General features: G+C 36.0%; 3 protein-coding genes across 3 annotated transcripts; all 3 read right to left on the bottom strand.

Moving 5' to 3' along the window:
* Positions 1-288: 288 nt before the first annotated feature.
* LOC104265574 (glutamic acid-rich protein-like) lies at positions 289-3,623 on the bottom strand. Its single transcript, XM_018817896.1, has 5 exons — positions 3,611-3,623; positions 3,102-3,556; positions 1,370-3,030; positions 410-1,287; positions 289-311 (listed from the first exon to the last, which is right to left on the bottom strand). The coding sequence occupies exons 1-5, from the start codon at positions 3,621-3,623 to the stop codon at positions 289-291; spliced, it is 3,030 nt and encodes a 1,009-aa protein (XP_018673441.1).
* Positions 3,623-4,285, bottom strand: LOC104265575 (DNA topoisomerase 1-like). The gene has a single exon (XM_018817897.1). It carries the CDS (start codon positions 4,283-4,285, stop codon positions 3,623-3,625), a length of 663 nt encoding a protein of 220 aa, XP_018673442.1.
* A 1,098-nt stretch (positions 4,286-5,383) lies between these two features.
* On the bottom strand, positions 5,384-10,934 carry zf(c2h2)-5 (zinc finger protein). The gene is given in 11 exon segments (NM_001078407.1): positions 5,384-6,086; positions 6,672-6,779; positions 6,949-7,047; positions 7,329-7,623; positions 7,677-7,810; positions 8,084-8,223; positions 8,589-8,742; positions 9,091-9,199; positions 9,394-9,575; positions 10,128-10,248; positions 10,596-10,934. Coding segments are annotated over 11 exon segments (1,548 nt in total). The 5' UTR covers positions 10,730-10,934; the 3' UTR covers positions 5,384-6,014.
* Between the last annotated feature and the right edge of the window lie 1,327 nt (positions 10,935-12,261).

Here is a 12,261-nt window from a genome sequence, read left to right on the forward strand (position 1 = left end):
ATTGTCAGCAATACAGAAAAACAAGCACAAAAAAAACAGAAAAAAATCACCTACAAACTTGGCTACCCGATCATTAGTAGGCGGTTATAAAGTGGATTGAACGGCACCACAATTTTGAATTAAATGTCATCACAATTTAAGACAAATATAAGAGAATGTTTTATCGTTGATCCGAATCGCTCAGTGTGAAGGCAACCACATTAAACACAATAAAATATTAAACGATTTTTCCTTTTTATAAACTTTATTTCTCTAGGTTACCACGTATGTTCATTTTATCTGCATATATTAAGAACTTCTCAAATACGAAACTAAAATAGGTTAAAATGACTTTGCAAAAAATAAACAAAAGTACTTGCGACGCCGATTATTAATAGACATTTGTAAAAACAACAGCATGTAGTTTTACAGCACGCATCTTTTTTTTGATCAGTTAACTTCTTGCATTTAGTATCGGAGCCGACTGTCTCATCTTCAATTGTTTTTCTTCTATTTTTTAGTCCTTTTTCACGACACAGCCTTTCTTCCTCTTCGTCAGTGAACTCGTCTGTGAATTCAGGGTCAGATTGTCCTCTTCCGCATTTTCTTTCGTTCTCACAAATCTTCCATCTTCGCCCACATACGCATTCAAAACTTGCTTCGCCATCTTCCATTCTGCGGTTTTTAATACATTTTCTTTTATTTTCTTTGCAATTCGATTCTGGTTTGGATCGACCCTTTCTTCGCCTTACATCTTGTTTAGAACGTTCGCGTCTAATTCTTCTGCAGTCATCATCGCCAATATCATCACGATGCCATTTTCGGTTTATTCTATTTCTTGAATGTTTCTTTTGCTTATGTTTGCAATTCGAGTCCGAACCAGAATGATTTCTTCCGGACGTTGACTTCTTTTTGTTTTCACGATCGGAGGATATTGTTTTACACGGCTGTTCTTTCTCTTCGTCAGATGCTTTTCGTCTTTTTCGTCTTCCTTTTCGACAAGACTCTTTATCTTCTTTATTAAGTGACTCCACTTTGCATTCAGGATCGGAAGAGACTGTTTTACAGGACTCTACTTTCCCATTGTCAGTTGTTTTTCGTCTTCCTTTTCGACAAGGCTCTTCTTCTTTCTCTTTATCAAGTGACTCTTTTGTGCATTCCGGATCGGAGAAGGCTGTTTTACAAGATTCTTTTTCTTCCTCCTTATCAAGAGACTCCTCTTTGCATTTAGGATCGGAGGATACAGTTTTACAAGGCTCTTCTTTTTCTCCATCAGTTGTTGTTCTATTTTGTGGCCTTCTTTTTCGTCTTCCTTTTCGACAAGATTCTTTTTTTTCCTCTTTATCAAGTGACTCCTCTTTGCGTTTAGGATCGGAGGATACCGTTTTACACGGTTCTTCTTCTTCTTTCGTCAAGCGACTCATCTATGCATTCAGGGTCGGATGATTCGTCAGTTGTTTTTCTATTTTTTCGTCTTCTATTCCGTCTTATTTTTTGCCTTTCCTTTCGACACGGCCCTTCTTCTTCCTCTTCGTCAAGTGACTCCTCTTTGCATTCAGGATCGGATGATGCTGTTTTACACTGCTCATCTTTCTCTTCATCAGTGACTTTTATATTTTTTCGTTTTCCTATTTGTCTTTCCTTTCCACACGGCCCTTCTTCTTCCTCTTCATCAAGCGACTCATCTATGCATTCAGGGTCGGAGGATTCGTCAGTTGTTCTTCTATTTTTTCCTCTTCGTCTTATTTTTTGCCTTTCCTTTCGACACGGCCCTTCTTCTTCCTCCTCACCAAGTGACTCTTCTTGGCATTCAGGATCGGAAGATGCTGTTTTACAGGGCTCATCTTTCTCTTCATCAGTTTTTTTTATATTTTTTCGTTTTCCTTTTTGTCTTTCCTTTCCACACGGCCCTTCTTCTTCCTCTTCATCAAGCGACTCATCTATGCATTCAGGGTCGGAGGATTCGTCAGTTGTTCTTCTATTTTTTCCTCTTCCTTTTCGTCTTACCTTTCGACAAGACTTTTCTTCTTCATCATCAAGTGACTCTTCTTTGCATTCAGAATCAGAGGATGCTGTTTTACAAGGCCCTTCTTCCTCTTCGTCAGTTGTTTTTCTGTTTTTTCGTCTTCTATTTCGTCTTCTCTTTTGTCTTTCCTTTCGACACGGCCCTTCTGCTTCCTCTTCATCAAGTGACTTTTCTATGCATTTAGGATCGGGGGAGACTGTTTTACACAGCTCTTCTTCCTTTTTATCGGTTGTTGTTCTATTTTGTCGTCTTCTTTTTCGTCTTCCTTTTCGACAAGGCTCTTCCTCTTCAAGTGACTTCTCTTTGCATTCAAGATCGGAGGATACTGTTTTACACGGCCCTTCTTCCTCTTCGTCAAGTGAATCCTCTTTGCATTCAGGATCGGAAGATACTGTTTTACATGACTCTTCTTCTTCTTCGTCAAGTGACTCTTTTTTGCATTCAGGATCGGAGAATACTGTTTTACACGGCTCTTCTTCCTCTTCGTCAAGTGAATCCTCTTTGCATTCAGGATCGGAGAATACTGTTTTACAAGGCTCTTCTTCTTCTTCGTCAAGTGACTCTTCTTTGCATTCAGGATCGGAGAATACTGTTTTACACGGCTCTTCTTCCTCTTCGTCAAGTGAATCCTCTTTGCATTCAGGATCGGAGAATACTGTTTTACAAGGCTCTTCTTCTTCTTCGTCAAGTGACTCTTCTTTGCATTCAGGATCGGAGAATACTGTTTTACACGGCTCTTCTTCCTCTTCGTCAAGTGAATCCTCTTTGCATTCAGGATCGGAGAATACTGTTTTACACGGCTCTTCTTCCTCTTCGTCAAGTGAATCCTCTTTGCATTCAGGATCGGAGAATACTGTTTTACAAGGCTCTTCTTCTTCTTCATCGAGTGACTCTTCTTTGCATTCAGGATCGGAGGATACTGTTTTACACGGCTCTTCTTCCTCTTCGTCAAGTGACTCTTCTTTGCATTCAGGATCGGAGGATACCGTTTTACACGGCTCTTCTTCCTCTTCGTCAAGTGAATCCTCTTTGCATTCAGGATCGGAGGATTCGTTTTACAGTTTTTTCTTTTGTTATGTCTTCTTTTTCGTCTCACCTTTCGACAAGACTCTTCTTCTTCATCATCAAGTGACTCTTCTTGGCATTCAGGGTCGGAGGATGCTGTTTTACACGGCCCTTCTTCCTCTCCGTCAGTTGTTTTTCTATTTTTTCGTCTTCTATTTCGTCTTCTTTTTTGTCTTTCCTTTCGACACGGCCCTTCTTCTTCCTCTTCATCAAGTGACTCTTCTATGCATTTAGGACCGGAGGAGACTGTTTTACATGACTCTTCTTCCTCTTCATCAGTTATTGTTTTATTTTGTCGTCTTCTTTTTCGTCTTCCTTTTCGACAAGACTCCTCCTCTTCAAGTGACTTCTCTTTGCATTCAGGATCGGAGGATGCATTTTTACATGGCTCTTCTTCTTCTTCCTTGTTAAGTGACTCCTCTATGCATTCACGATCGAAGGATATTGTTTTACAAGGCTCTTCTTCCTCTTCGTCAAGCGACTCATCTATGCATTCAGTGTCGGAGGGTCAGTTTTCTATTTTTCGTTTTTCGACACGACTCTTCTTCCTCATTATTCAAGTGAATCCTCTATGCATTCAGTGTCGGAGGATTCGTCAGTTGTTTTTCTATTTTTTCGTCTTCCTTTTCGACAAGACTCTTCTTCTTCATCATCAAGTGACTCATCTATGCATTCAGGGTCGGAGGATACTGTTTTACAAGGTTCTTCCTCCTCTCCGTCAGTTGTTTTTCTATTTTTTTGTCTTCTATTCCGTCTTCTTTTTTGACTTTTCTTTCGACACGGCCCTTCTTCCTCTTCATCAAGTAACTCCACTTTGCATTCAGGATCGGAAGAGACTGTTTTACAAGACTCTTCTCCCTCTTTATCAGTTCTCATGCTTTTTATTCGTTTTACTCTTCGTCTTCCTTTACGACACAGCTTTTCGTCATCTTCGTCAGAGAACTCGTCTGTGGATTCAGGGTCAGATTGTTCTCTTCCGCATATTGCTTCATTATCTTTGCAATTATATTCTTGTTTAGAACGCTCGCGTCTATTTCTTACGCACTCATTATTTTCACGATGCTCTTTCCGTTTTAGTCTTTTCCAAGGATTTTTCTTTTGATCATGTTTGCAATCCGAGTCTGAACCAGAACAATTTCTTCTAGATAGCCCCTCATTTTCTTCGCAATCGCTTTCCTCTTTGAGGCAACGGTTTCTACCGTGGTATCGGGGCATCTTAACACTTGCGATTTTCACAAAATCATTTCTTTTTATATTAAAGCCCACAAGGTCTCGAAAACAAATTTATTTTTTGTGACGGATTTGTTTTTCTGTATGAATTACATCAAACGCAATGTTTCTGTTTTGCAAACGATTGAACGAATTAGGCTCGAGACAGATATTTGTTACTTCCGCTTTACTATTAATGTTTCTGTTTTGCAAACGATTGAACGAATTAGGCTCGAGACAGATATTTGTTACTTCCGCTTTACTATTGACGTAGCTCGTGTAATTTTCGTTGCGTCTATTCGTCATGTAAAAAGGAAATAACATGACAAACCGTACACCTTAACCAGACACAGGGAGACATGACGTATACTTTTATTTGTTTAAAATCTTTATTGTTATTCGTTTTAACCTTCAATGAACTGCACGCGTACGTTATGACAATGTATTATAAAGCAATTAACCAATAACAAGAGCATTTGTTGTTACGTTAACATTTTTGGTTTAGGTGTCTGGCCGACATCATATTAGATAATTTCAAAAATCTCTGGGCATATTTATTTTGCAAGTTGTTACTTTTTACTGTATTGCCGATAGTTTCGACCGTTGGTTTCTACAACTGATTAAGTGTCGAATTTTGTAATTCTACACTTGGAAATAAAACTTTCCTTTAATATATTGCTGCAACCGGTAACTAACTTATAAAACAGCGAAAGAATATTCAGTCTCCACCACTTGCATAGTTTAAAACTTCAATTGACAAGGTAGGTCAACTTTCTTCATTGCAAACTTACATTCGAGAAACACATTTTTGTTTTGATGGTTTTAAATTGTATATGCTCAGATCAGAATCATATACACATGAAGTTCGATGCTGTTAACATGGTGATCATATGTTACCTCGGGCACTTGCTTCCACACAGTTATCCCTTATTAGTTGTCCAAACTGTCACCATCGAAGAAAGGCACTGACTTTCAAAGTTATTTGAGTGGTAACTTTTGGGGAGGCATAAAGTTGTGCAAACGAGACACTTATGTTTTAACTGCTATTGCTTTGGTTCACGAGGGTAAACTTAGTTTAACTCATTCAATTAAATATACATATTATAGGCTGATTCGACTGATTTAATGGAAACAAAATATGCGCAAACAAAGAAGCAACCTTTTACACAGTGTAAATAACATCAACAAATATTTACGGAGAAAAAAACATCCCGTTGAAACAAGAACAAGGCTCAAATATGGAAGCAGATAACAAATTAAACAACAACTTAAACACACTATCGTAATATATAGTAAGGTTGGGGAATATGGGATCCGTTTTCATTCTATTTTCTCAAAGAATTATAAAATCGCATCCCCACAACTCCAATAGACCGTTGTTAATTCCCTAAAACACGATCAGGATAATTGGATATTGTATGCTAAAGGTGTCCCGTCTCCCCCAACTTTCTATATATACTGTACGATTGTAACAAACAAAAATATCAAACAATTAAGTAGTTATAACAAAAATTTAGGTTGTCAGAAACACAGTAAATAAAGAAAAGCATTTATGTTCGAATAGTTTAATCCATCCATGATTAATATCCATGCATGTATAAACACTTTTTTTAGAATCACGTCACCACCAGAAATTTAACAATATTGGGCCTAACTTTTGTGTCCTGATTTGATGCTATGAATCTGAATAAAGAAATAATAAGTAAATTATAAAGCGGTTTGCGTTAATTGCTGACTAAAACAACACACCTGAACTTGAGGTAGGCTGCCCAATTTCATTGGAGATTGTAACTTCATTTGTAACAACCTGCAACAGTAATCGTTTTCTTTAACTATTATGCGTGGTACATTATATCAACACATTAAATGCAAAACAATTTTAATGAAAAGCTTCACAAACGTAGCACCAATGTTTATACAACCTTGTATTATATAAAGCTTATGAAATATTCTACATGGCTTTTAATACAATTATGTTTCACTTGATTAACCTCTCTTGCAAAGAGTAATTCATACTTTCACACACATGTATTACAATTAACTGTTTATTAATGCCTTTAAATGTTTCTTTTTAAACCAACAATTCAACTACAAACATTTCCTAAAACTTTACTATTGCAGAGCACAATAATTTCTATCCACCTTTCAGACCTATACAACCCAACCCTCAACACTGAAAACTAGCATAACAGGACTGAAATATTTATTTCTTAAAACTTTTAAGCTTTTTTTTATTCTTGGTTCCACCTCACTAAATATTTCACTTCTTCTTTTCAAAACAAAAATCCTTTCTTGTGCTTAGAAACTTATCTTTTGACATTTACAAAATAATCTTGGCTTATTGCGGAATACATTTAGATATTGTAGAAGAATTCTCTAGATGTATATTAACCTGCAGATCTTGAGGATTGATCGTTAAAGTAATATCAGAATTATTGAGGTTGCCAACTTGACCTTGAATCCTTGAAGATGCCAGATTACTCAGGGCCTGCTGTACTGCCTGTTATCAAAACATTATGTAAGTACAAATAATCACCCATACAAACTTTGTGACTCGAAAGCTGGCACGGGTTGTATGAAACAGAACAACTGTCGTTTTCCGGCCACACATGGATAAAGTAAGTTAGGTTCAAGTTGGGCTTGAAGTTTAATAATTCAGTATACGACACCTGTATTACGGCTGGGTTGTTCAAATTGACGGTGAATTCTTGATTTTTATCTCCTGTTCCATCGTTGTTTAGAGTTACAACCAAGGGACTTTGTAAAAGCTGAAAAATGAAACAATTTGTGAAATGAACATTCATTTATTAAGTCATTACATATCGAGTTTACAATTTTTCCTGTTACTATGGACAGAAATTATTTATGTGAAAAACTACATTGAAGAAGTTTATATGATAACAGTAAACAAAAAACAGCTCTTGAAAAGAAAAGACCAGAAACCAGAAATATTTAAAATTTTAAGCATAAACAAATAAAGGAATAAATTATGAAAACTGACATATTGATAAGAGTCTGAACGTAGTAATAATGTACATACTACGGTTACCTGCTGTGTGACACCAGCTAAATTAGAAGGCACTGCAATATTTATCTCCTGGAACTGCTGTCGATTCACGTCACTCAGGGGTGTTTTGGGATCCGAGACATTCTGCATTGGTTGATAACATAAGTTGCTGATGGGTTGAATTACAACATTAGGTGGGGGCCATGTGGGATTAGTTTGGGGGTAAAGTGGGCCAGATGTCACAAACGTTGAATCTGAAGGGGTAGAGTTGAAACTCGACACCACCATCACAGAATTTGAATTATTCTGTGTCTGCTCGTCTGTTGTCTGGTTTAACCTGGAAAAATTGATGGTTTAATAACTTGTTGGAGCGGCTGTTAAAGGTTTTACATTTTAGAAGCATGTATGTTTCCATTGCTGACGCTCTGTTCAATAATTGGATCAATTTGAAGGGAGATGTTTTGGTCTTGATGAAGTTGGATATCTGGTTCGTTTACGCTGATGGGAATTCCTTCACTTTCGTTCTGTAAATTCATGGAAAGTTATTGAGAATTGGTATAAGGTTACAATAACATTGTATTCTGTAACATGGTTTGTGAGCAGTGGTGTGGGTTTTCGTCTGATGTGATAGTTTCACTAATTTAAATAAAAAATTTGTAGAAAGTGTCCTGTATACCTACATAAAAAATTAAAAGATTTATTTTAAACAAAAAGACAGGATACAGCGACAAAAAAGGCTTACAGTTAAAATTGTATTTACATTTATTGTAAAAAAATGATGTTTATTCAAACCCCACCTGGAATAAGTTGCCAGCAAGTAACGTTTCCATGGGAACAGTAAGTGTCATGTCCGGCCACACAACGTTGGATGAATTGCTTTGTTTTGGTGATGAAGGTTGGGTGGAAGGGCTTGTTGGTGTGGATGGCTTGGTTTCCCCTGCAGGATGTATTAAGAAAAGGTAAATTATTAAGGACTGATGAAATAAATGTTTAGAACTGAGTTCGGGTTTTTAAAACGTAAAATTTTTAAAATTGCCTAATATTTTTGTGAATTTAAAATAAAAATGGAAATTTATGTTGTTTTTTTTGGGGGGGGAGGGGAAATTAAAACCAGCTAACAGAAATATTTGTCATGAAACATTGTTACTGTATTAACATAGAACAATCATATTTTTAAATCATTTTTTTCTAATCCATTTAATATAAGAAATATTCATAACAGTATTGCTACAAGGTAAAAAATTAACAACATGAAAAAAGAAAAACACTAACAAGAATAATATTCACCAGAATGCATCAAACCTGTGTTAGTTTTGGTTTGTAACGAATCTTTTGCTTTAGTTCTCATCACCATATGCGTTGCCATGTGACTCTTTCTATGACTGGAGGCTCTGAAAGTCATCGGACACACCGAACACTTGTAAGGTTTTGCTCCAGTGTGCAGTCGCATATGAACCTGAAACGATGTTGTATTTATGTCACGATTTCAACAATTTTTGAAATTTTTTTTAAGAAATATTTTTGTAAGATTTTTTAAGGATTAACTATGAACAGGTCAAAAGATAGAAATAAGCCAACATGCAGTTAACCAAATGAATATATAACTGTAGTGATACTCACACTAAAATGAGGTTTATTGGGTAAGTTTAGTGATCTACAGTCACAAGTTTCAATAACTGAAACCTCATATACAAATTTTTATTTTTCGTTGGTATGCCCTTTAACGATTTAAAAGCAATAGGTGACACAGCTAAATCAGTACAACAAGTTTGTTTACAGATTTTAAGAGAATATTATTTGTTACCTTTAAACTTGCTTTGGAAGCGTACATCATATCACAAATGTGGCAACGAAACATTTTATTATGCAAATGAGCTCTCTCATGTACAACCATGGTGGACTTGAGTGTAAAGCTGAAATAATGGATTCTGTGTTTATTTTGTAGATATGTATATATAATGTATGTGTATATGTGTGTATTTATACATATGCACTAAAAATTAAAAATCATATTAAAATTTGTCTTGGTTTAATTTTTTTTGAGGGGGGGGAAATGAATTTTTTTCATGTTGGTGATAAAACTTACGTTTAAAATATCATATTTTACCTTTTTCCACACTGACTGCATTTGTATGGTTTATCTCCAGTGTGGATCCGAATATGCCTTGCAAGATCACTGGGTTTCTGGAAGCTTTTTGGACAATACTGGCACACATTTGAGTGGAGGGGTCCGTTCAATTCAAACTCTTTGTGTCGACCGCGACCACTTTCTTTTTGAACAAAACTTACCTAAGATTAAAAACAAATATCTATTTTTTGGAACTTAAAAAACTTAGGAAAGTAAGCTTTTGATGTCAACACAACACCTGTGTTTCACGACTGTCGTTTCCCGGCCACACGAGGATTAAGGAATAAGTTACACAAAAATGTTTGGTATAAATTGGATAGACAATTGTATCAGTGATGTTGTCTCATTTACTATGCATCACATAGTGTCTAAATAAACATATAGCAAGATAACAAGCATGCAAAGTACAAGTATGATTGGCCTTTTTGAATAATTTGTTTTCATTCATTTGTTTTAAAATTATTTGTGGTATAAAAATAATATTAATGTTGTGGCGGCCTGCCACGTGTGTGTGCGTCGACGCAAACACGAGTGCCTTTTTCCCTCGTTTATCTATCGTATAAATACCGCGTCTCGTGTTCATTCGCCCTCAAAGTTTACTGCTCGCAATACAACATACTGCAACCGCTACAATGTGTTATTTTCGCAAAAAATAAATCACTAAAAGTACAGCTTATAAACACACAAAATGTCACAGTGAACAATTAACTTACCGTATCTTTGTCAGCCACAGCAGAAATTAGAACACGTTCCGATAACGTCATAGATTGATTGGGATCGGTGTTTTTTAAAATCTCGTTCTGTTCTTCAGATAATACGTAGAACTTGGCTGTTCTGTTAAAACAAGCGCAATGCTAAGACATACTGGTCGCATACACCACTTACATAAGGATTCATGGGTATTGGTGTTATGGGCAAATTCTAAATTCAATTCTGGTCTAAATCCCAGGTCCTCAACAAGGATCTTACCCACTTGGAATAGAAGACAAGCACAACAAGTTAATATTGAGTATATTCAAAATAGGAATGCATTTGAGATGTAGTATTTTTATTATTGTGATTGTAAAGTCTCAATGAAAAAGAAAATTCAATTATAATATGACTTGTGTTTGTAGTTTTTTTATTAATTATTTTTTATTTCATATAATGTGAAAAAATTTCAATTATATTTTTGTACTTGCCTTTTTCTTTTTTGTTTAACTGTTGATTTATAGTTGTGTGAAACAGTGTGAATTTGAAGAACAGATTCAGATTGAAAAACTTTTCCACAAACTTTGCATTTGAATTCACTGTGGTGAGAATATATACTAGGCATCAAAATAAAGGAAACAACACAAAAATTGTACAACAAAATGTATAGCTGGATGTTGAATTTCAGCATTTCTTATACTTTTAAGGTGGGTGCAGATGACATTTTAATATTATAAAAGATGTCACAAAAATTACATGGATAGAACAGCTTACATAATCAAACACTAAACATCCATTTAACTAATTAAAAAAATCATGGATAAAAACAGAAAATAATAAAGCTCTTCACTCTTTGTGTGAACCCTGCTCCTCACTCACATCTAATTATCCAATTTAATTAGATTATGGTTAAGGTAACACAGAAAATAATAAAGTTCTTACTTAGGGTTATGAAATATCCTGTGTTCGTCGGGCACGCCTCGTGAATCGAAACTTATAAAACAAACCGGACAACTGACTACGTTGCTCAGGTTGTGCGCCTCCGTGTGAGAGGCCAAGGAAATTCGTGATTCCAATGAGTGGCAGCAAAGAGAGCACTGGAAGGGTAATGCTTGAGATTGTTCATTGGTCTGATGCACGGTCAGTTCCGCCCGACTTTCGAAAGCCTTGGCGCATCCCTGTGAATACATGTGTGTGTGTAGAATATATTCAGCATGATAAAGCAAGTGGTTCTAGCGAAGAATGCTTCGGTATATTACAGATTTTGCTGGTGGAAAGTGTTAGAGGTTGGTAGTAATGGGTCATTGGTTAGGGTGGTTATATGGGTTAGTATTTAGTTAAGTTTAGCGGATAATGAGTAGCAGAAACGAATTAGCGAGTTAATAGTTACGAGGGCAGGGCTAGTGGTTATAGAGGTTGTTTAAGCAGGTAGTAGATAACTTAGGAGGATTGTTCACTTGCACCGATCATGTAAACCAACAAGACGATATTGCATTTTACTTTTATAAACTTACCAAACATTTTAACATCGCCTCATCTCTGTTTTCATCAGTATTTCTACATAAAAACGAAATTATTACAAACATTAAATCTATGTACCAACATATTAGTGCGGAACTTACGACTCATCTTGTTCTTGTGTTTCACTATTATTGTTAGTGGTTTCCATGGAAATATTATTTTCATGATTCTCATCGCTCTGTGTTAAAGATTTCGTCCCAAATTCACCAGTGTTGCCAGTTTTCTCCACATTAAGTTCGTACATATCATTTTCTATGTTACCATGAAACGTATTTATGTGTTGTGCAACACTGGTAGTGTTCCCATTGTCCATTTCACTGCTTGGCACTTCAGTGTTGCGCACCAAATAATTTTGCTCAGGGTTCTCACAGTAAGAGTTCCCTGTATTGGCATCACTGTTGCAGTAAGTGTCATTCTCACAGTTTTCAAAACTTGCGTCAAGGTTGTTTGTGACGTAAGCATCGGCTGTGCTTTCCTCTTGAGTTTGGTTCACTAGAAAACAAATAAAAAAAAGAGTTAATTAAGAAAAAAACATTGTTGCCGTCAGGCATGTGTATTAGAATGTGTATTATCAGGCATGTATATGTACTGTGTAAACATTGTTGCCGTCAGGCATGTGTATTAGAATGTTTTTTT

Source organism: Ciona intestinalis, chromosome 3, assembly GCF_000224145.3.
Source record: "Ciona intestinalis chromosome 3, KH, whole genome shotgun sequence".
Lineage (NCBI taxonomy): Eukaryota > Metazoa > Chordata > Ascidiacea > Phlebobranchia > Cionidae > Ciona > Ciona intestinalis.

Bases quoted from the DNA above. Each gene is read 5' to 3' on its own strand.
- LOC104265574 (XM_018817896.1), bottom strand. The intron at 3,031-3,101 runs GTGAGACGAAAA...GAATGCAAAGAG, and splicing joins AAGAAGAGTCTTGTCGAAAG to GATTCACTTGACGAAGAGGA. The intron at 312-409 runs GTAAAACTACAT...AACCTATTTTAG, and splicing joins TCAAAAAAAAGATGCGTGCT to TTTCGTATTTGAGAAGTTCT.
- LOC104265575 (XM_018817897.1), bottom strand. From the start codon at position 4,285: ATGCCCCGATACCACGGTAGAAACCGTTGCCTCAAAGAGGAAAGCGAT.